The 22,658-nt window shown below is 46.3% G+C and overlaps 1 protein-coding gene across 16 annotated transcripts in view; it reads right to left on the bottom strand.

The window, feature by feature from the left end:
- The window catches only part of CAMK2G (calcium/calmodulin dependent protein kinase II gamma), a 123,119-nt gene extending 110,693 nt beyond the window's left edge, over positions 1-12,426 (bottom strand). For 4 of the 16 annotated variants that reach the window (XM_068397559.1, XM_068397565.1, XM_068397558.1 and 1 more), the window contains exons 1-2: positions 12,184-12,425; positions 10,265-10,359 (exon numbers count right to left, since the gene is read on the bottom strand). In XM_068397559.1, the coding sequence (XP_068253660.1) occupies positions 10,265-10,359; positions 12,184-12,248 (160 nt within the window). In that variant the 5' untranslated portion in view covers positions 12,249-12,425. Of the gene's footprint in view, positions 1-10,264; positions 10,360-12,183 lie in introns of all 16 variants that reach the window. The other 12 variants (XM_068397557.1, XM_068397560.1, XM_068397562.1 and 9 more) reach the window with 6 other exon arrangements.
- Between the last annotated feature and the right edge of the window lie 10,232 nt (positions 12,427-22,658).

Raw genomic sequence — 22,658 nt, 5'->3', positions numbered from 1 at the left:
CTTGGCCCATCATTCATGAAATGTTATATGCGTTGACATAAGGGGGCATGAGGGGGGTGGGGGAAAAGTAAAAACCCAAGATACACATGGACATTTTCAGAATGGCAGCTGCTCCAGTACAGTAGAAATGCTAAGTATATTTGGCAGGCACTGGAGACCAATACAAGTAGAGGTTTAACAAGCTGTTTTCCCCACAAAAGCTTCCAGGGCACCCATGCTATTTGAAATGTGCATCTAGTAAGTGCATCCTAGAGAAAGCACTGGACCATCCCCTCTGAAGCCACATTTCAAGTCCGGTGTATGACATCAGGTGTCATATAGCAGCAAGCATAGCAGCAGAATCAATGCACGCATCTCACACATCTCCAGAGCTGCAGGGAACTTTACATGCTGACTATATTCTGCTGCACAGACAAGGAGACCCCTCACTCAGAAGTAAGACCACCAACTGCAGACACCTCTGGAACGTACAGCAGATTTGGAACAAAGCAACAGGTTCAGGAAATAATCTCCTTCAAGAGAGAAGTTGGGATAAAACTCACCTTCTTGAACTACCTTATGCTCAGTCCCACCTGTAAAAGAAGAGGGCTCAGAGGAAGGAAAAAAAACGGTGCACTTAAGTTTAAAGATTTCTAGCTCTTCTCCCTCATTTTTTCACTTCAGACTTCAGGCTGTGTCAAACCGCTTCTCCTTTTCTCACTGCTCCCCTGGGACTGAGAAAACCTTCTCCTTCAAAGGAGAGTTGTCTTCAACTTCAAGCAATTACATCTCTCTCTTCATGGCTATCACTTAACCACAGTCTACACCAACTGACTTAGCGGAGATGACACAGTAACAGCAGAAGATAAAGCACATCCAAATACTGAGTTACTCCACTGGACAAGGTGCAGCCTACACCAGCTAACTCAGGTGCCTAGAAGAGGACTAGAAGTGAGGGAAGGGAAAGGAAAGAAACCTTTCCACAGGCTTTCAGGAACTGGCTTTGGAGCCTTAACATCCTTGTGCTCAACTACAGCCTGTATTCACATGGGCCTAAAGAGCCCAATGGGATTTGGGCTAGTGGGAAAAACCTATACCATTATTTCCATAGATATTAATGTCTCATTTAATAAATAAATGTGTTAGGTTGAAGAAGCCCTTCTAGAAAGAAACTAGTTTTACTTACCACAATTCTATCTTACTAAGTCTGCAGACAAACATTTTATGCTAGTATGTGTACTGATGCTCAGAGGTTTGCTGGGCATGACCAGGTAAGTCTTTCCTGAATCAGCCTGCAAAAAGGTACCATGATAACTTGTAGTACTGCAGACAACCAACTGGTACCACCTTTTGAGCTATGGAGCACTGAGGGCAAAGACCCCCTCACTAGCTCCTCACTCCCCACCAAACTGCAAGTCACCAGTTCTTCTAGGACCAGTCCTTATAATGGTCAACCTCCACAAAGGAGGCTGCAGCACAGGATAGTAATAGGATCCCTCAGACTCCAGTGGAGGGAAAACTGCCCAAGCCTAGCCTCTCTCACACACACTACCTGCCCACCACCCAGGCCTTCCCCACCATGCTATCAGCTCTGACATGCAGGGACACCACTCCAGCTCTGGGCAGGGAAGCCAACAGGAACAAAAGCAGCATGCAGGGTCAAGACCAGTACTAGCCCTATCAGCACTGACATAGTTTTGCACCAGACACTTTCAATGACAACAGCCTTGCGTTATCGATAACACTAGTGCAAGCTGGCTAGCTTCGTGTTCGATAGTCTGAAACCTGCAGGCAACACTGAAACTTGATTATTTGCGCTAACACTGATGCGGAAAAGCTCTAAGCATGAGGTAGAGAACTAGAGTTATTTGTGGGTATAGGGAGTAGAAAAAAAGGCTGAAAAAAGAGAGACACCATCTTTTCCCACTTTGTACATTTCATCTGCCAAAACAATGCAAATCCTGATGATTTACCCAGTGGAAGCAGGGTGCATTCAGCCCCTCTTCAAAGCAGGAATCTGTCAGATCAGTGTTGCCCAGAGTTTAGACTGGAAGAGGAATGCCAGTCGACATTCCCCCCTGCCATCCCAGTGGCTATAGGAGAGTGAGTCTGGTATTTCTCACTAGGATGCTGCCCTTCGTTAATACATCATCACCCACCGTCCTCCTTCTCCCCTCCCTTCCCTCCTATGAGAAAGTTTAATCCTTTGGCTCACATACATCTGGTAAATTTTTCAGTCCCTGTTTGCCACTGTCATCATGGCAACAGCCCCCAGAGATAACCCAGCAGCTCTGCCACAGCAGGCAGGCTGCCGCTCCCTGCCTTCTCTGCCATTTAGCCTTTGGCTCAGTCAACCTGACAAGAGCTATGCCCACTCCCCAGCTCATTTTCATGGGCATAGAGATATGTTTGCATGGGTTTTATTTTTCTTTTAACTGAACCGCATCTTCATTCCCACAATAACTACTCTTTTCTCCGAGACAGCTCTCAGCTCAATTTTTAAGACTCTGACAAAATCACACTAACAATAGCACTGCAAAGAGAGATGCTACTTTTGCTGCTCGGGAGAAAAAGGGTCTTGTGTTTAACAGCCAAATCTCCTGTGCCTTCTAGCAAAGAGATTACCTAGCGTCCTCTCAGAAGGACCTGGACTTGTCCCAGTGTCACTGCTAAGCAGACTCCAGCCATGGGAGACAAGATAACCCAGTGCTGCAGGTGCTTGGACGATGGCTAACTCAAGATGGGAACTTTGGGGTGAAGCAGCAGAACAGCGGGTCACCATTTCGGAGAGATATGTAACTCATGCTCTCTGGAACATAATGCAGAAGTGCTGAGAGTACAGTATCACATCTATATGCAGACGCACACACACATTCTCTGAAAGGTCATCACATCTACTCAACTCACATCTCTGAGACGGGAAATTCTCCTTCTGACTCTGCCAGGGGCAGAGCAAGACAGATCCTGACACCAAGAAAAAAGCCATAGTTATCGCCTCCTTTCCTGACCCCATCATAAAAAGGCAAAACAGAACATTAACCAGCTCTCCTTACATCTCTGAATTATTCTCAGTCATCAGTAATTAGCTGCTTGCACCAACCACCATCCTCCCCAGTCTGTTCATCTAATAGGTGGGAGCAACAGGAACTCTGCAATATTCTCTGGGAGGAAAGGAGGATGGTAAAGCAGCATTACTAAAGGGATATTTTCAATCAAAGCATTATAGCTTAATACAATCACCGGTTAAAGTAATCGATCCACAAGAGACAAATGAACATTCAAAATAAATACAAAATTAAAATAGAAAGAAAGGGAGCCAGAGAGTAACAGGTGGAAAAAGCTACGAGGAATCAAAATCTAACAACCATAGATTCAGTTTTCCCAGAAAGCTAAATCCATGCCCCACCGATCTTCAGCTACCCTCAGTGTTCAAAAAGCTTATTTCTATGATACTGCTAGCCTATTTCTTCAGAAGTATTCTGCTGCTGTTCTCCAAAAATCATGCAAGCAGCAACACCAGAATGCTTCGGGAACTGTAACAGAAGTATACTGTGATATTTAAATAGACAGTAAATTTAAGAAAGTATAAAAAGGAACCTGAGGTCAGCCTAACTCATAGGATCCCACATTTTGAAGCATTAAGGTTACTGTCATAAGGGCCAGTGGGAACTACAGTTGTTTAAGTTACAGCTTGACATTTCCTCCATACACTAAAAAAAAAAAATCTGGTGAGCACCTCAAAATTTTAAGTATGCATTTGCCCATCAGAAACCAATGCACCTCTGCTTTCCCCAAGGTGACTGCTCTGAGCACTGACATCACTGCTGTTGCAGGCAAACATGCAACGAGATGAGGTACTCCACATTTCTTTTTACAACATTCAAGGCTTCTTTCCTGTGCTGGTGGTCCTGGTGCCAGCTGATATTGCCCTCTTCCCCCGGCCAAGCCAACAGCAATAGCTCACTCTTTAGTCAAACACTGGCAAATTAACATCTTACTGTAAAGTCTATTATCTTGGTGAAAATCAGTAGGTTTCAAGAACAGAGGAAAGAAAAAGAAACACCTGAAACACCAAAACAGGTGATAGGCCAGAATGAATGAAAAGGGGGGTGATGCCCTGGTTGCCAGAGTTGTGAAGCAGATAGACGGTGCTCATAGGTGGCACAGTGGAGAGATATTTTTATATTAGCATGCTTCCCTTTTAAAAATTGTCTTCACTCAATTTTCAGGCCCAGAAAAACCAAAATACTTCCAGGGCATGGAAGAGAACAAGAAGACTGTCATAGCCCACTCTTAAAACAGTGCTGCTAACCCACTGTTTTGAGGAGAGGGGAAAGCACTCTTCAGAAATTTCTTTATGATCCACGGATGAGTCCTACTCTGGCTGCGATGGTTTTGGTACTGTCCAGAGAAGGATTAAATTTGGAGGCAGTGAAATTTCCACGCTACATCCCAAAACCACCATAAAACCCCCATACCTTTTGCACTGGATCCTTCTTACAAGAAATTCAAGGAGCTCTCCCTGACTCAAACACCTACAGCGTGCTCAACATGCCGCTCTTCACTGGAGGGACACCTGGGAATATTTCAATCGTGGCTCGCAGATCAGAGTAAATGCTCTAGAGCCAAAGGCTTCAGGACATGTGCACGAGTTAGTCTAATCACATCTCTGCCATACACAAATCCATTTTATACTGGGAAAACAAGAAACCCGACTCTCTCGCCAAGCCCCTTTCTCCAACCTCACGCGGAGGCAGTAGGAACTCCTGCCCAATCTGTGTGCCCACTGCCCCCCCTCCTCATTGTTAATGCTGGAAATTTAATACTCAATGTGACCACTGAGAAGACAGACACGAGCTGAAATCCTGTCTGCTCTGTTCCAGCTCCTTTATAAAATATAGAGCGTAAACCGAGAGGCAACCTGGGGTAACCCCAACCATCACAGACACCCACAGCGGGATGAAGCCAGCTTCTGGCCATAACGAGCCACAGCAAAAGCAAGGCTTCCACCGCTCGCCACCCTGCCAATCTCTGCCGGCTCTCACGCCAGGGCACTCTCCTGCCCAGTCGATGTGTTGGGGCCAGCGAAAAGCCAGGCTGACCCTCAGCAGCCCCCCACCAACCTCCCAGCCCCTGCCTGTTCTCCAAGGTCAGGGTCCCTCCTTTTACACACGCCCCTCCTCTGCTGCAAACACCTCTTCCAGTGAAATTTCCCCTAGTGACATATACTGGTTGAACCCCTCTTCCTCTAAGCAGGGGCCTGCAGGGGGAGGCAGGCTGCTGGCAAGAGGCAGAGGGCTGCAGTTTCTGACATCAGCAGAGCAGCCCCCCCGCCACCCGCTGCCGCACGCATGTGTGCTGCGGTGCAGAGCAGAGCGTTCAGCCACTCGCTATCCACGCACCCACCCCACCGCCAGATTTCTCCCCTGTAGCCCCCTTCCCGCGGTGCCCAGCCCCTTACGGTCACCCCACCAGGCAGCCCCCAGCCCCACACACTGCTCTGGGGGGTGCAGCGCTCTCCGCTCTGCTCCCTACATCCCTCCACGTGTGCAGAGACCTCCAAAAAATACCCAGCCATCACTGCAGCTGATCTTCTATACAGGCTCCCTAATCACAGCATCTCTCAGAATCCTTGCAGGGAGCAGAGGGGAGGAGGAGCTGGGGCGCAGGGAAGCTCCTCACACTCAGCCTAAGGCCCACCCTGCAGGAAGGGCAGCTCCTCTCCCACACCAAATGACCAGACCTGATTTGGCTGCTCAGCAAGTACAGCTGAGCAGACACGGCTTGATTTGCAGTCCTCTGCAAGAAAGGACATTTGTCCCCCACGTACAGACACAGGCACACACAGAGGACACCTATTACAGGACATTTCTACGCAAGTTCGGATTTGCGCCTCAGCCATCTGTGCCCAGCATGCTGGGCTTTCCTCGCTTTCACACAGAGCGGATTTGCCAGGCTGCAGTGCACCATCGCTGCGTGCAGCTAATCCAGGCAGGTGTGCTGTAGCCCACAGGGGACTTCAAACCTGGCAGCCACAAGAGCAGTCCAACAGAGTCCTAACTCAAAGGCTGGCTAAGAACATTTACAGAGCAGATCCACACAGAGGTTAGGGACTGATGCTGCTAAACTTCCTCTGCAGCATTCAAGCTCAACGTTTCAGTGTCCAGGGAAACTACTATTGACACCTCCAACAAAACATACTGTAAAGCCCAAATAAGCAACCACTACGGAACTGAAAGCCAGGACAAGAGAGGTGTATGAAAAAAAGCCGAGTTGGAAGTGTAAAGAGAGAGCTTTTTTCCTTATGGGGTTTGATACACAGAAGTAATTCCCTGCTTGTCCCATAACCCACGTAATCTCCAACAGGAATAACAACAAAACAACTGGGTAGACTGCAAATTTTGATCTGGTTTACAAATTTGTAAAGATGGAGAGCAGGGAGAGAATCCACCTCTTTATTCCATAGGCAAGAGCAAAGCCACAGTAAGGAGAAAGAAGTGAAGCGGTCTAACTTCCCAGACAGATGCTTTTTATTTTTTCATCAAGAGAAGTCACTTGCAAGAGTTGAAAGATACAGATTTTCAGCAGCAAACAACATTTAACAACAGATGTAATGCACAAAGATTTCTCCCCCTCTATCTAAAAAACAAGGGCCAAAAATCCTACACTTTTGGTATAAACAACATCCTAAAAATTACCACAAGATAGAGCTCTGCCTACCTCTTTCCAGTGCAGGACTCTCTCTTAAAGTATATGCTGAAGAGTCAAATCCTGGATATTTCCATACTGCTACTAAAACTACTGCTTCTGCCTTGATCCTTTTGATCATTGCAAGCAATTTTACTTTATGAACTTCACTGCTGCCCAGGAACTGAAGCACTACTTGCTATGAATTTTCACATTCAAAAAAGTATTCTGGTGACACTCACAAGACAACTTCCAAAAATTTACAGTTATTACTTCCCTCTGCCCGAAGCTCTGGTAAAGGCCTGTGCATTCAATCCCATAGGAATTTCAGATGACTGAAGCACTGTATTTCCCCCAGGTGTAATAACTACTGCTCTTATATGTCAGCTGAACTAAGGTGAAGTCTGTTTCCCCTCCCTTTCCACATGCATTTGGCCCCTATTTAACATCAAAGCTCTTGGCATACTCTTCACTAGGCAATCTTAAGCTTCAACACAATATGAATAATAGCAAGTACTTCATTAAAGCCGAGACATGAATTTTAATCTAGACCAGCTCTTACTGACATGGTTTGTTAAAAAAGAGAGAGAACAGGCATCCAAAAATCATAGACAACAGAGAAACAGAGACTCTCCTCTCAACATCTGACTTTGTATTTTATAAAGGGTGAAGCTTACTAGACTGAAGTTGTTAGGACCGCCCTTCACAAAGACCAGCACCACATTCATCCTCCCTGCTTTCAGGGAGGAGCCCTGTAACAGCATCATGCCTTTTCAACTCTTCACTGCTTTAAGAAAACAGTTTGATAAACATGTCAAGTAATACACAACCCTTTAAATGCACACAATTCACCCTGAAGTGTTCCTCTTCCTCCTTTTCAGCTATGTACAGCAAGCTATTCAGCACTTCCCAGTCAGCTATCTAGTATTTCTTCATCAAGAGTCTCGAAAAATAAAGGTAACAAGAAGTACTGTGGAGAGCAAGGCTTTGTTACCGTTTCCCTGGACATAATCAAGGGATGCACTACAGCAGGCAAAACTTCCGTGAAGCAGCAATGGGTTACGCGTACTTCTCAGCAGCAGCAAGATGCTGGCTCTTGAAGTAGCAATTACTACATCAGGTATTGATACAGGTTCAAATTCTGTTAGAGAAGGTACGAAATGTTAAACACAGCTATGCTTAAGTTGGAGAGGGCAGGGTGTCCCCACATGAGGGAATATTCTGGCGCTGTGACCAAGCCTAAAAGAAAACCAACAATGCGGGGGGCAGGTCAGGAGGGTGGGTTAACCTGTGCAACAGACAGGCATGCAGAGTTGGGTGTGCAGGAGAGCCCCGTGCGCATGTATCGCTGGGCAGAGACATGGCCTCCCCAGGGAGAAGTGCCAGCTCAGGGAAAGGAAGCATCAGGCAACATATATCCAGGATACTGCAGAATTAATGCCATAATTCTCCTCCCGTGGGAGACAGCTTTCTAAAATGCCTTTCCTCGAGACTTTCATTTTCAGGTTGCTGAATCGCATCTCACTAATCACTGATTTACAGCTGCAGTGTCTAAATAGCACGCGTTTTTCCTCCACTGCTTTAAAGACCTATTCCAAGGTGAACTCACTAAGTTCCTATAAAAATATTCAGTCCCTTTTTGCACTAACCACTTGAGCTATCAGCAAACACAGCTGGAATAACTGAGGAACCTTTATATTCAGCTGAAGTCACCATCCATTTCTCACTGTAAATGCAGATTCTTTAGTCCTCAGATAAGACTTGAACAAAACCTGATCAGTGCCTTGTTTCTGATATTCTTCTGTACTAGCAGAAACATCCATTTCCTTTCTTGGCTCTCCCCACACTTGCCCTCTACCTAACCAATACCTGTGTAAGTAAATCATTGCCAGCTGCCTCAAGTTATGTTGCTCAGGAGCAAGCTAGTATCCTCAATGTATTTTATTTATAGGAAGGTATGAAATCTAGAAAGTAAGTAGTAGATCAAAACATGGCCTGTATTCACCCATACTTACTTTTCCTACTTGCTGGGTCATAAAACTGTCATCACCTTAATATGAAAAACAATTAGAATCTATATATTGCTCCCTCTGTAACTCATTAGGTGCCCAAACACTTAAAAACTGACTCAATCAGTTCCTTCTGTTACTTTTGGAATTCTGCTAATATGTTTCTGAATTTTGTTTCAACTCTATTCATCCTGCAGTTTTCCCCATTTTTCTTATCTCCAGAGTTAACTTCAATACCACCACCTCTGTAAGAAAACGGTTTCTCATTTCTGATCTGTTTATCAAGCTACCCTCTCCCTTCTCTAAGCAGGCCTGTGTCTACTAGCATCTGAGAAGATGGCTCTCCTGAGCTTTAGTCCTCACTACAGGATGGACAGGGAACTCTATGGACCGAACACCGCATTAATGGCTGTCAGCAAAGCAAAGCCACCCTTCAAACCTCTCCCATATTAAGCTGAAGTAATTTTGACTCAAGAGATTGGATATCCCACCTACATCAGCTGGCACTGTCACCTGACCATAGAGGGGACACCAATTCTCACAGGATCCACAGCCACCTCCTAAACAATCTAGGACTCTACTAGTTGGTCCCCAACATGATCTCGCTCAGGCTAGACACCGAAACAACACATTATCACATATGCTTATTTCCACAAGTAAAAAAAAAATAAAAATAAATAAATCAACCTGCACAGCACTCTCTACTTCTCCATGCAACTACAGCGAATGGAAATTTTTCACCATTCTTCAAGCTGTCTTATGCTCTTATCATCACATTATGAATTCCAGCAAAAAGGACAATACATATTCTATTTTTCTCTTTTATAGGGATTAGGCAAAACATTCTTCACTTCTACATCATTTATCAAGATCATTTGCCTCTGCCTCCTGCTTTTTTTTTTTTTTCATTTCTCAGTCAACCTCCCTACTAAGCCGTCTATTCAACTAGCAAGACAGTCAAGGACCCAATATATTAATTTTGTCAAATCTAAAAGGCCTCTAAGGACTTAGATCTTGTCTTGTTCACCTCTTCTAGAAACGGTCGCCTCTGGCGTCTCAACTTGTTGCACTCTCTGCTTTCAGCATCTTTCACTGCAGTTCAGTTTCTCAAGGCAAACTCGTTAGTTTCCAAACACACTATGTTTAACTACAGCATGAAAGGAGCAAGGCATATAGTATCTAACCTTCAAAAAAAAACCCCACATCTGTTCTGGTAAGACAGATTTCCTAGGCAGAAAAGACATTCAGCAAAATCAGTCTGCAACACTTCTCTTTATTATGAGTGATCGGTACACACACACACGTAGATAAATCTTCTGTAAACATACCTCTACCTCAGCTTGCAGAAGAAAGATCTCAAAAAGAAAAAAGACAACATCACAGAGTATCCATTTCCAGATACAGGAATTTTTCTCTCATCCTACACTATCTCCTTTCAATCTCCTCTTTGCTACACAACTCAATTATTTTGTAATGCTGAGATAACGACTGAGACAAGCAACTTCAGATCCCTTAAACTTATTATAGCTTCAACTCCCATAAAGTATTTTCTGTTAATAAAAAGAAGAAGGGTAGATCAAGACACTAACCTCTGGCTGACAGTTTTTTGGTGTTGATGATTTTTGCAGCATATTCTTGTGATGAACTTTTCTTTACACATCTGCGGACCACAGAGAAGGCTCCCCTAGAAGAAAAATAAAGAGGGTAGGAGCTATGAAACTGAGAATACAATAGCAGCGATTTCTATCCCCAGAGCAGACCAGATCAAGGACAGGGCAGAAGACATACAGAGCAGGGAAACACCACATAAGAATCTGATGAAAAGTGCATTCTGTCTGATCACCAAAAAAACGCTAGTCTATACGGTACTCAAGCCTCCTGAAGACCCCTCAAGCCCCCTCACATACAGTGCAGTAAGAACAGCACACTGTGCAGGGGGAGAGAGACCATACAGGCACAGAGAAACAGGACATGAAGGGATTGATGAGCAACAGACAAGCAGCGGAGAACGACACTGCAAACACTAGCCGGTAAGTCCATCTCCCAAATACAGTTACCCCAGCAGTTACATCAGACAACCAAGACTCATTTCTCCCACATTCAAGTGTCAGCTCGGTCACGAAATCGCTGCAACACTTTGCAGAAGTTACTAGTTATCTTACATCTCTCTACCCACCTGCAAAATGGGGATAAGCATGTACCTATTAATGAAGTGAGTAGGAAGCTACAAGGCTTTGTACATTTTCTCAAGCTGGAACTATTGATATTATTACAACTATTCCAAAGAGCCACTTGGAGAAGAGGTCTGAGAGAGAGGGAAGAAGGATTTCTGTGAGGAAAAAAAAAAGATAATACAACAGAGATCAAGGTGAAAAGATAGGGACTCAAAATCTACAGGACTACAGAGATGAGCACTTGAAAGCAGTCCCTTCTTTTTTTTTTAAAAAAAAACAACAAAACAGGGTGGGAAAAGAATAACAACTAGCTTTACGTGAAAGATCTGAAAAGGGGAAAAGGACAAATAAGAGAAAATTAGCAGAAAATTCCAAGTCCTTCAGACCAGGAATGCAAACCCAAGTCTATGGACAAATGTACATAATTAAAGTACAAGAAAGGGGAACAGAAGCTGCACAAGGGCCCAACAAGACAGCCCTACAGAGAACCTAAAATAGCTTGAATCCTCCTGATACTGCAGAGTCCTGCCTTTTTCTCCCCTTCCTCAACCTCTACGCACAAACCAATAAGCAGCAAGGTGAGCACCAGCACTGGGGCCCGGGCTTGGTGACACACAGCTGCAGCAGCGTGGGGAGGGACAGGGACACTGGGCTGGAGAGAAGAGATGCAGCAGAGCCCAGCAGTTGGTGCAGGAAGAGAGGGAAGGGGAGAGCAGCAGCACCCAGAAAAGCACTGTCCCCATAATCCTACCCTGGCCACTGCTACGCTGCTTTCCTGTCCCACAGGGTCCCCCTGCAAAGCCCTGTCCTAGGGTGTAGCAGCAGGTCTGCCAATGCAGAGACAAGTGCAGAGAGAGAGAAGGAGGGAGGGAGAAGCGCGGTGCAGCAGCACCTGGTCCTTTCACATGTACAAGGAAGTGGGGACTGAAGCATCGCAGAGTGGCAGTAACAGTGCCGTGTCCCAGCGCAGGAACAGTTGAAGGGAACGGTAATGTGCAGCAGGGAGACGGTGCGCGGCGGCGAAGGCGGCAGCCTGGTCCTGAGGAGGGCAAGGGGGGAAGAGAGGAAGTCCCGGGGTGCAACAGGAGCGCGCAGCCCTCGGGCTGCGGGGGACACCCCATCCAGCGGCGGGGCCGACCGAGGGCCGCCGAAACACCTTTCCCTCCAGCGGCGATGCCGCCGGGGTGGACGAGGGGTCGGAGAGCAGGATTACAGTGCGGCAGCTAATCTTCCTCCGGCTCCCGGGAGAGCCAGGGCGCCGGCACAGGGCTCCCGGCAGCGCCGGCGGGTCCCGGGGCCGGGGCGGGCGGCGGGGCGCGCAGCGGGGTCCGTACTTGCCAAGCTCCTCGTAGAGCTGGTACTCGTCGGTGAAGCGGGTGCACGTTGCCGTGGTGGCCATATTCGGGCTGCGGGAGGCTCAGCGCCGCTGGGGCATGGGGCAGGGCGGCCGGGACGGGCCAGGCGGGCGCGCTGCTCGGCGGCCTCCCTCCTGGCTCGGCGGGGCGGCGCGGGCTCCCCCCGCGCCCGGCTCGGCGCTCCCCGCTCCGCCGTGCACAGTCACCGCTCGCCGGGGAGGGGAAGGAGGCTGAGCCTGGCCAGCACCGCGAGAACTGGCTCGGAGACACCCCGCGCCGGCCCCCTCCCTCCGCCCCTCCGCCGGCCCCGGCCCGCCGCGGGGTGTGGCCGCCGGGGGCGCTCCCGGGGCGCCCGCTGCGCCGCCGCCGCCGCCCGCGCGGGGGGCTGCAGCCGGGGCGCGGCCGCCTCCCCCCGCCCGCGGCCGGCGGAGCGGGCACTGCAGTCAGCGCCCGCGCCCCCGCCCCCGCGCACGGAGGGCGGGCGGACTGCGACGGGCTCGCCCTCCTCCCCGCCTGCTCCGCTCCGCAGGCGGCTGGGAAGCTGCAGGGCCGGGAGGAGACCCCCAGCCGGGCGCTCCGGGGGGTATTTCCCTTAATTCTCCCCGCGAGGGGCGCCGGGCCGGGGCCGCAGCGCCCGGGGCGGGGAGAGCCGCGGCCGTATAAACTTCCTGCGTGCAGCGGGAGGGGAGGGAAGGGGGGGCCGCTGCCCTCCCTTGGGCGCACGTCAGTGGGGCTAGTGCCGGGCGACCCGGCCCCTGCGTGCCCCGGCCCGCGAGCTACCGCCCCGCAGGCAGCAGCCGCCCGGCTCTGTCCCCGCCGCCGTAGGAGGAGGCGCAGGGAAGCAGAAGAGGCACTTCCCGGCCGCTGCCGCCCAGCCTGGCCGCAGTCTGAGGCCACCGCCCAGCGCAGGGGACGCGGCGCGCTGCGGTGGGTCCCGCAAGAGGGGGAAGCGGAGCCCCTGGTTCTCCTCCCGACCCACCTCAAAGTTGGGCCCGGCGCGCTGCCGAGCGGGCAGCGCTGTTAGGCTGCCCAGCCTTGGGGGGTGCGTGTAGGAGCCCCCGAGGAAAGGAACCATCTGGTGCAGAGGTAGAGGGGCAACGCGCGAAATGTCTTGAAACTGCTAAAGAATGAGAGCCGGCATTCGCACACACGTAGGGTTTATGGTGATGGGACTTGGACGCAGAAGGCAAACAGAAATCGTCAGTCCCCAACTGCAAAAGAAAACAAACCGGCCTCTGTTCTGTGTCTAATAGCATGCTTCCGAGAGTGCTGTCTGCAGTGCTTTTATAAGCAAGTTTATTTTCACCTCTTTCTTGAGTCTGTCTCTGTCTGAACAATTGCCAAATCTGCTTAATATGCAGATTTATATAGGGCAGTCACCGATCCAGCCAGAGAGGGGAGGACTGCTCTGGCCTCTCCTGCATGGCTAGGAGCATGAGCTGTGTTAAGAACATACAGAGAGACAAGATGAGCATACCATAAGCAGGAGCAGTATTAAACTGATCTGAAAATGAAAAGTGCTGTGTAAGGACCACGCATTACTGCCCTGTGACTGGACTACAGAATCGTCATCTTATTCAATCACATAAAAGGCAGTGACAGCATCCCCCCACCACTCCCCACCTCCAGGTTAAATGCAGCCAGCCCAGTGCTGCAAAGTGTACACCTAAGTGATGCACTGGGCAAAAATTCACCCAGCCTATGCAGAAAATAGATAGCAAAAGTAGGACAACATAACAGTAGCATTACAACAAAGCAATACTTCTAGAAGGTGATTATGAAACAACAGCATTCTGCATTTTACACCATGCCAGCATTTAAGTCTGGAAACCTGCTGACCCAGCAGAATAATTCAGAGAGCCAACAGATGATCGATCCAACAGGTGCCAATCAGTGAATCTGCCTCCTGCCGAGCTAAAACTGCTCCAACAGCCTTATTCAGTGGTCCACCAGTTTCTCTAACAGCTAGAAGAGCTGCAGATGAGGAGGAAAGCAGCCTGACAACCCATGGTCCTTACTAGGGGACAGCTGATAACATGAAACTCAGGTGGGAGCCTCTAGATGTGGTGGTGGGCAATGTTGCTGATACACAGCCTGCAGTGCACTTCCACCATCCAAAATGAAATTCCATGTTCTATGTGCAGGAAAAGTGAGCTGTTAAGTTTGTGCTGTGGTTGCAGTAGGCGATGTAGTCAAGATATATGCAACCCAGTCCCCTATGTTAAAATGTATGGAGCAACTGGACCCCATCCTGCTCTTTGTTCCTCAACACAAAAACTGAGGATGCATGTTTAAGACCAGATTTTAGCACACTGTCCTGAATGAGCAGCCAGAGGGAAAGAATCTGAACTTTTGTGCGTTTGTCCTGTGTTGCTACAAACTGAGGAAAGATGATGGAGATGGAAAGGGGTACAAGCCATGGCAAAGAAATGCATCAACAGGAGAGGTTTACCTAAAGCTATGTATTAAACTGAGTGAGATTCTGCAGTTGAAAACCGTTTTAACTGGACTCAAGGACTGTTCTGTGCCCTACACAAAACACCCCATGATATTTAAGCTCTGCAGTGGTCTCATAACAATACATGAGGAACACAAAAAGAAGGAGACAGAAGAGGAAGTTTCTCATCTTCAAGTGCTACAAGGAAAAGTGAGGTCTGGAAAGCAGAAAGGGAACAGAGAAGCAAGTGAGGAAAGAAAAGCTAAGCATGTGTTATGCCTAGCAAGTGCTACAGAAGCAGATTGCTAACTGAGAAACTTGTGTTAAGCAAGAAGTGGGATATAAATTGAGTGACAGACTTGATTAAACCAAGTACTGAGTGGGAGACTAAATTATGGGAGTAGAGTTTTTGAAAGGAATGTAGACAAAATGAAGCAGAAGGAGGGGTAGCAATATGGATAAGAGAGTATTGTGTCAACAGAAAGAAATATTGATGTTCTGGCTGACATAGCAGTCTACTTGTACTGTGAGTAAAACTGCAAACAGAGGTGAATCTTGAACGGTGCCTGGTCAGAGTAATGCTGTAGGGACCAGAAAATATCTGAACGGTAAGACACGGTTTTGAGTGAGCCTGTCGGCTAGTAATGGGAGATCCAGCTAATGAGCAGTAAGTGAGATTCTGACCTCAGTTATGCAGGAATGAAATCTGAAAGCAATGCCTTGCTTTTAGTATTAGCCAGCTGCAGATTGCACATTAGCAGAGTAGCAGTTTTGGTCTCTATCTTTTGAAGTAGCATAGGTTGGCTTATACAGTACACTGAACTGTCAGGGATCTGTCAGGGATTAATCTGATTTTAATAACTGGAGCAGAGTAAGAGGCACTAAAGAAAGTAAAATGCAAAGGATTTAATGCAAAGTCCATGGGCGTAAATGGACATTTCCTCTGATGTTAATGGACTTTGGATCAGGCCCCATCTGTCCATGGAGCCTAAGGTCAGCTTTGGCATGTTGAAGAATGTCTGTGGGAAGGCAATAACACAAAAGCATTGGTCTTTAGGGAAGCAGAGTGAAGAACTACAAAATAAGTTCACAGAAGCTAACTGGAATTCAACCCACTGTGGAAAATGGGAAGATGCTGGAGAAGCTGCATGATAGCATCTTTACAGCAAGGTTGAATAAGCCAAAGGGCAGCATATGTCAGTGTGCTGAGCGGAGCAGCACTGGCTAGTGCCGGATATGAAGAGAGGGCATTAGCAAAAATAAAGGATCTGGGAAGGGTAAGAATGGGTGGAGTTAGAAATCAGTCTGGGAGGGTGAGGGCAAGAAGCAAAAAATAAATCAGCAAAGAACGAGCTTCAGGCTCTACAAGAAAAATGTGAAGAGTTACCTAAATCAAGCATCATTTTATCATGACTGTCCACAGACTCCCTGTCATGTACACAGAAAAAAAACCCTTATTTTCATAGGTGATTATTCATGTTGGCTATACAAGACCTCTCAAAAAATTTTTGGCTTAAGAAATTGTTGAGTATCTACCAGAAAAATCAGGTTCCTTTAACATGCCTTGTTGTTGTCGTCTTCCTTCTCCCAAACTGAGGTTCATTTGTTACCTCTGAAGAATCATTATTCAAATGAGCCTAAGTGGATTTGTAGGTGTAGCTGATAAAAATAAAAAGTAGCACACATAGAGGGAAGGTTGGAAAGAGTGAATATAAAATTTACATTTTAAATAAACATTAATTAAACATTTCCCCCTCTACTCTGCCCTGGTGAGGCCGCATCTGGAATATTGTGTCCAGTTCTGGGCCCCTCAGTTCAAGGACAGGGAACTGCTAGGGAGAGTCCAGCGCAGAGCCACGAAGATAATTAAGGGAGTGGAACATCTCCCTTATGAGGAGAGGCTGAGGGAGCTGGGTCTCTTTAGCTTAGAGAAGAGGAGACTGAGGGGTGACCTCATCAATGTTTATAAATATGTAAAGGGCAAGTGTCATGAGGATGGAGCCAGGCTCTTCTCAGTGACATCCCTTGACAGGACAAGGGGCAATGGGTGCAAGCTGGAACACAGGAGGTTCCACATAAATATGAGGAAAAACTTCTTTACAGTGAGGGTGACCGAACACTGGAACAGGCTGCCCAGAGAGGTTGTGGAGTCTCCTTCTCTGGAGACATTCAAAACCCGCCTGGACGCGTTCCTGTGTGATATGGTCTAGGCAGTCCTGCTCCGGCAGGGGGATTGGACTAGATGATCTTTCAAGGTCCCTTCCAATCCCTAACATTCTGTGATTCTGTGATTCTGTGATTAGAGTTCTGGAGAGAAGCAAACATTAAATTACCCTGTTAGTATGGACTATTCAGCCATCCATCTGGTTTAGTGTCTTGTCTTCAGTAGTGACCTGTTCCAGAGGATAAATGTGAGGCCGGGGGGGGAACAGGAGGGGATGAAAGGAAGACAGAGAAGGAGAAGGGAAAGGAATCAAAACAGGCCAATAAAGAGATCCGTATAACTATAACCCACGTGCATACTGCACAGCACTCGATTAGAGAGTGGCTTTCCTCCTGACCCCAAGCTGATGGTCAAAATATGCCCTGAAGCACAAGGATTGGTAGCCCTTGTAATTTTGATCCTAGCTTGTGTCAGTGCATATGCTATTCTGTTTCATGTCAATGCCTAATCCTTTTTGATACTTACTAAGCTATTTAAGTCAACAATATCCCATGGCACTGAGTGTCGCATGTTAATTATATGGCTCATAAAACATCCAATCTGATATCATTGCAAATTTGTTCTATTTTAATGTCACTGAGTGCACTCTCCTGTTACGAGACAGGGTCAGGAGGTGTGTCCAAATGGCCAGCCCTGTTCTATACATCTCTTCTCTTTAGTGCTGCAGGTCACTGTCCCCAGGGTAGTTCAGACAAAGGAGGGGGTGGCTGTGATCTGGCAGGATCTCAGTGCCTGAGTGCCCCCAGGCAGGCCCTGTGTACCCACTGGCAGCCTGCCTGGTTCCCCAGCTCCCCCAGTGACTCATGGGGACACATGCCTTTCACGGGGACTTTTGCAAGCCACCTAGACATGAGGTATTTTCCTCTCAGCTTGAAGTGCTTGAGACGTCCGATATCAGAAGCACAGGTTAGGTCCCCAACTAGAAAAGGGAAGCATTCGGTACACATTCAGCTCATTTAGCTGCTATAAGTTTACTCCACACAGTCTTTTCTCTGGATCCTTATTCTACCTTTACTGAAGGATCAATATCAGGTTTATTGACAGATTTCACAGCCTGTTCTGGATTCCTGCACAAGTACACATGATATAGGCAAAGCCTGGTGGGAGATAACACATGGACAGTCTTGAAGAGCTGAGTACTTCACCCGCAAACCCATACAGAAGGGGCTGCAGCAGCTTGATTTTATGTTTCTCATCTCATGAACATCCAAGTCGCTCCAATATTAGCCTGAGCTCTAGGTTAGAAACTGAGTGAGCTCCAGAAGAGTAGCCTTTCTAGCTTCCTCTTTGAAGCTTTCTTTGCTAGAGAGGCACTGCTAAACAATTTCTGAATGCTGAGCTGCAATGTCTACTGGCTGCTCTCTTAACTGATCAGTACCACAAAATATTTATGCTTTTATCATATCTAAACTATCCTTTGAAATGTACCAATATGACCCTATAGAAAAAGGGAGGATTATGGAAATCGGACAAATGTTCTGAGCAGTAAGAACAGTTTCCTCTGGTTCTGTATCTATAGCTATATTAATAATACTGCATTCAAAGAATTTCAAGTTTTCATTCCTATCTTCTTGAAACTGTCCAATGTCAATTGTTAATCAGGTGAAGAGCAGGGTTTCCCACCATTTATATGGCAACCAGGTCATGTTCCATGAATTCCTCTAATAATTATCCCGTAACAATAACTGGTATGTTAAAATCACCCTCAGAGGAGCTTAGCCTCAAAATGTTTCATGTCTATTGCCTCCCTTGGTGGGTGGACGACAGAGAAGCAGATTTTCCTGCTTCACCAGAGCAAGTGAACAGATCTGTGTGTCCAGTGCCGAGCGTAGCTTAATACTGTCTCTAGACGGCTCTGCTGTCACTGAAGGGTTACTGTGTGGGTATACGATAGTGGGGAAACATCTTGAACATTCATTTGAATATGGCCATCGCAGTGGAATGTCCAGGGGCTATTTTAAGATTCACACTGTTTGTTTAAACAAGATTGCGCGACTCAATGACTGTTACATAAAAGATGAACACAGATTCCTCCCTATATCCCAGATATCGCCACCAACTTAAAATATTGTGTGGTATTACACGTCACTGATTATTGAATGAATACTGAAAACTAATGCTACACCCTGGAGTGGGGTCTCCCTCATTTTTTAAATAAGGTCTCTGTCCAGAGGAAGGCTAATACTGCAAAAAAAGATGATGGATGGACAGTCCTCATGAGCTTAATGCTGTCTTTCACAGTGTTGAGAAGAATATGCACAAGCAATTCCCTCATTGCTGTGGGTCACCCATAACCAAAAGGAATGAGAAATGAGCAGTTTGGTTTCTGTGGATCAGTCATTGCCATATATTGCTACTGCTAAAAAAAAAAAGCTCCATTTAGTGCCAGCTACAACAATTTTCTTTCTTTGCTTTTTAAAATGGAATACAGATCACTGGGAAAACCTCCAATTTAACTCTCACCAGCAAAGTCATCATAACAGTTGACCATTACTAGCTCTGTTTGAATTCAACTCAAAGATAAACTACTTCATGTATCTCACACTATCCATCTTGCAATTCCTTCCTCGTGTAATCTCAGTGAATTTATTGCATAGTCCTTTGGGACATACTGAACTTTTTCCATTAAGTTCTCAGTTAGGTCTTGATTTAAATGGCTGTGGATTATTGTCCTAGAATAAGGGTGCTAGACACCAAACCTACACTGCAGTGTATGCAGACACTTGAGATTACAGAAAGACCAAATCATTCCCTTGGGGAATCTGCTGTTGTACAGTATCTTGAAAGATCAGTCTCAAACCGCAGTCTCTTCATAACAAGGCATCTGTCTGGTCTTGTTTGGTAAAATACTGTGCATGTCTGGTAGCATGTGATAGACTGATCAGTTTGAACCGCATCAGCTCTCAAATCATAAAACCCTACCAATTAAACATCAAACCAAGACTGGAGTTATTTAATGCTATCACAAAAAGAGAAAGTTATTTTTAAAAAAATACAGGGTTTTGCTTTCTTCCAACTTAAATATATCTTAAGAGCATTCCATAAAGTTTGATTATTTTTGACAAATTTGCAGTTTGAAAGCTTTGGGTTTTGAAAAGAAGCACCCTGTGCTCCTTACCCAAGGGGGAGTGCAGCATTATAATACGTAAAATAACAGAATCATCCAGCACTGGGATTCTCAATCCTTTTTCTCATGAGAGATTACTCTGAATCTGGGAGAACTCACAAACTACATTCAATCATCACAGCCTCCTGGACCGTTACAAACCACGAAGTAGGGTACCTCCACATCTCAAAAATCACTGCCATAATTGGCATGAACTGGCCCTTCCTGGCAGTCTGAGGAAGTCAACGTTTACAGAGCCTGTGCTTTCCTGTCATCACCAGGCAGAAGTCCTTTCAACTAAGGACTAAGGCAGGAAGGGTGTATTTTTACTAACAATGTCCACAGTACAAGTACAAAGGGGTAGATGCAGAAGCAGTCAGTCTCCGAAGTATTTCACCGTCACATTCACCATCACTAAACTCTCAAATAACACCTGTTAGCAGAAAATACTGGTTTTCATTTTTTCATTTCTGAATCCTGTTGGTCCCATGCTTCATCTTGTCAGTTTAAACAGTAACAGTTTAAACATGACCTTGACATTTTTAAAGGAGCTTGTAAAACCTCTCCACTGTAAAACAGCCAGATTAACATTTATGCATAGTTAAAAAAAATAAATACTTTAACCAAAATTGCCTCAATGTTTATGTGAGGGGAGAGATGGCTCACAGGACTCTTCAAAGAACATTGGCAGCAATTTCCTACCCTGAGTAAAAGAAATTAATTAACACACACATCCTGTTTAACATCAAAAGAAAATCTGGCTCCAAAGAACAATCCAAAGGAGAGGGCCTGTGAGTGTTTACAAACACAGCCTGAGCCAACAAGTGCAGCAAGAGGGTATTTGGGAACCACAGCAAAGCCTCCACCTAGTAGCTGGACTCTCCAGTTTCTCCAGGGTTCAGTTCCCCCTGTGTGTAATGAACAGAGAACACACACTGACAATGATGAGCCTGATTTCCCAGCCAGAGCAATAGTAAAACAGTGATTTACACTCCCCATTAACAGGCACAAAACCTGTGGGAATAAGTGAAGTAAATCATGTTTTACAATGAGAGAAATGAGGCAGAGAGCAGGACAGTGACTCTCTCACCACCTCACAGGCATGCAGCTGCCACAGAAAGGCAGAATTCAGGTCGCTCCTCCAACATGAGCAGATACAGATGCTTTCCTATTGATCTTGATTTTGGGTGAAGGTAATGCAGTCGTGCCACTGAATTCAATGTGTGTCTCTCACCAGATTTCTCCCCAAACTGTGCTGTCAGCACAGAGTGCTATTCACAATTAAAAACCCACTAAACCTTTGTTATGCTTCTGCAACATTTTTCTGTGGAGTGGCTGTGAATGTTACTGCTTTCTATGCGTCCTTCTGAGTGTACTTTGTTCCTTGTATCTTGTTAAGAAAAATAAAATGCAAAAGAAAAAAAGATGGTTCTTGACAGGTTAAAAAAATTACACCCAAGATCTGTCAGTTTGGGTTGGGATCTCCATTAAGAATCCACCATACTGAGTCTGCAGTGACACAGACTTCCTGCCTTTGAAGGGCAGGAGGCAAATACACCTGACTGTGTGGAAACACAAATATTTGCACATTCAGAAGTCCTCAAAATATCTAAAGGAATTTCTATCCTGCAGAGGAAGGTATTATTTTCATGTATAATGCCCTTATGTTACATTTGAAAAGTACTAGCAAAAAACACATCACAGGAGCAGGATAAGATGCTAGCTTGTGGCTGTTTGTTTCTTGAATACTTGCAAATCACAAAAGTGTGTGCGAATGCATGAAGCAGAACTGTGTTTCTGGTCACAAAGATGTGGATTAGGTGACTCATGCTGAGGTGTGCATGTGTACGTGCAACTGGATGGTGCGTGGCCTATGTGTATGTATGCACTACAGTCCCATAAATGGGAACAGAAGCAGAGAGATACCAGAAACTGTGCAAGGATAGATGAAAGGCATTTTTACATATATATTCCAAGACAAAAAAAAAAAATCAGAATATGTAAAGGCCAAGGATCCAGAAACAAGTAACTTAGTGAGCCCCCTACAGCAAAGAAGGATAGACTAGTGGGTGGGTCAGAAAAGACTGACAAAGCATTTTATGTTTACATGAGAAAATAAATGCTGTCATTCAATTATGGGCCAAACTTCATTTTGCTTTTGGCCCTGAGTGCGTTTGGAAGAGGATGTGCACTCTGTGATCCCATGAAGCTGTAGCACTGGGCTGTCATTCTCAAGGGAGGAGCAAGCTCCCCGTGGAAATCACACCTGCTGGCATAAATAAAATCTGCAGAACTAACATCTGTCTCAGCTTTGGCATGTGTCTCTGCTCCTAGGCAGGCATGGAGGTAGGTGAAAGCACAGTCTGGACTGTCCTTGACTCCACTGGATGTCCCCCAAGCTAGGGCTGGGATGGTGTCAGCCCAGGAGCAAGGGTAATTCATTTGACAAATGAATGATGCCAGCAGAGGACTTGAAAATCCTATTCCTAGCTCAGACTTCCCTTCAGCAGGGGGAACAGAGGAGTTAAAAACTTACTTGTATTGCATGTGACTAGAAATACCATTACAGAGTGAAACTCAGAAGATTTACAGGCACACACAGAACTTTTGGAGCTCCCATATGATACCATTTCTCTTGCTACGATAGGTTGCTTTAAGGATAGCTTCATATTACGCCCATATTTTTT

The sequence above is a fragment of the Nyctibius grandis genome, chromosome 4 (genome assembly GCF_013368605.1).
Source record: "Nyctibius grandis isolate bNycGra1 chromosome 4, bNycGra1.pri, whole genome shotgun sequence".
In the NCBI taxonomy this organism is placed as follows: Eukaryota; Metazoa; Chordata; class Aves; order Nyctibiiformes; family Nyctibiidae; genus Nyctibius; species Nyctibius grandis.
Note: the sequence above shows the minus strand (reverse complement) of the source record. Positions and strands in the feature narration are given on the sequence as shown.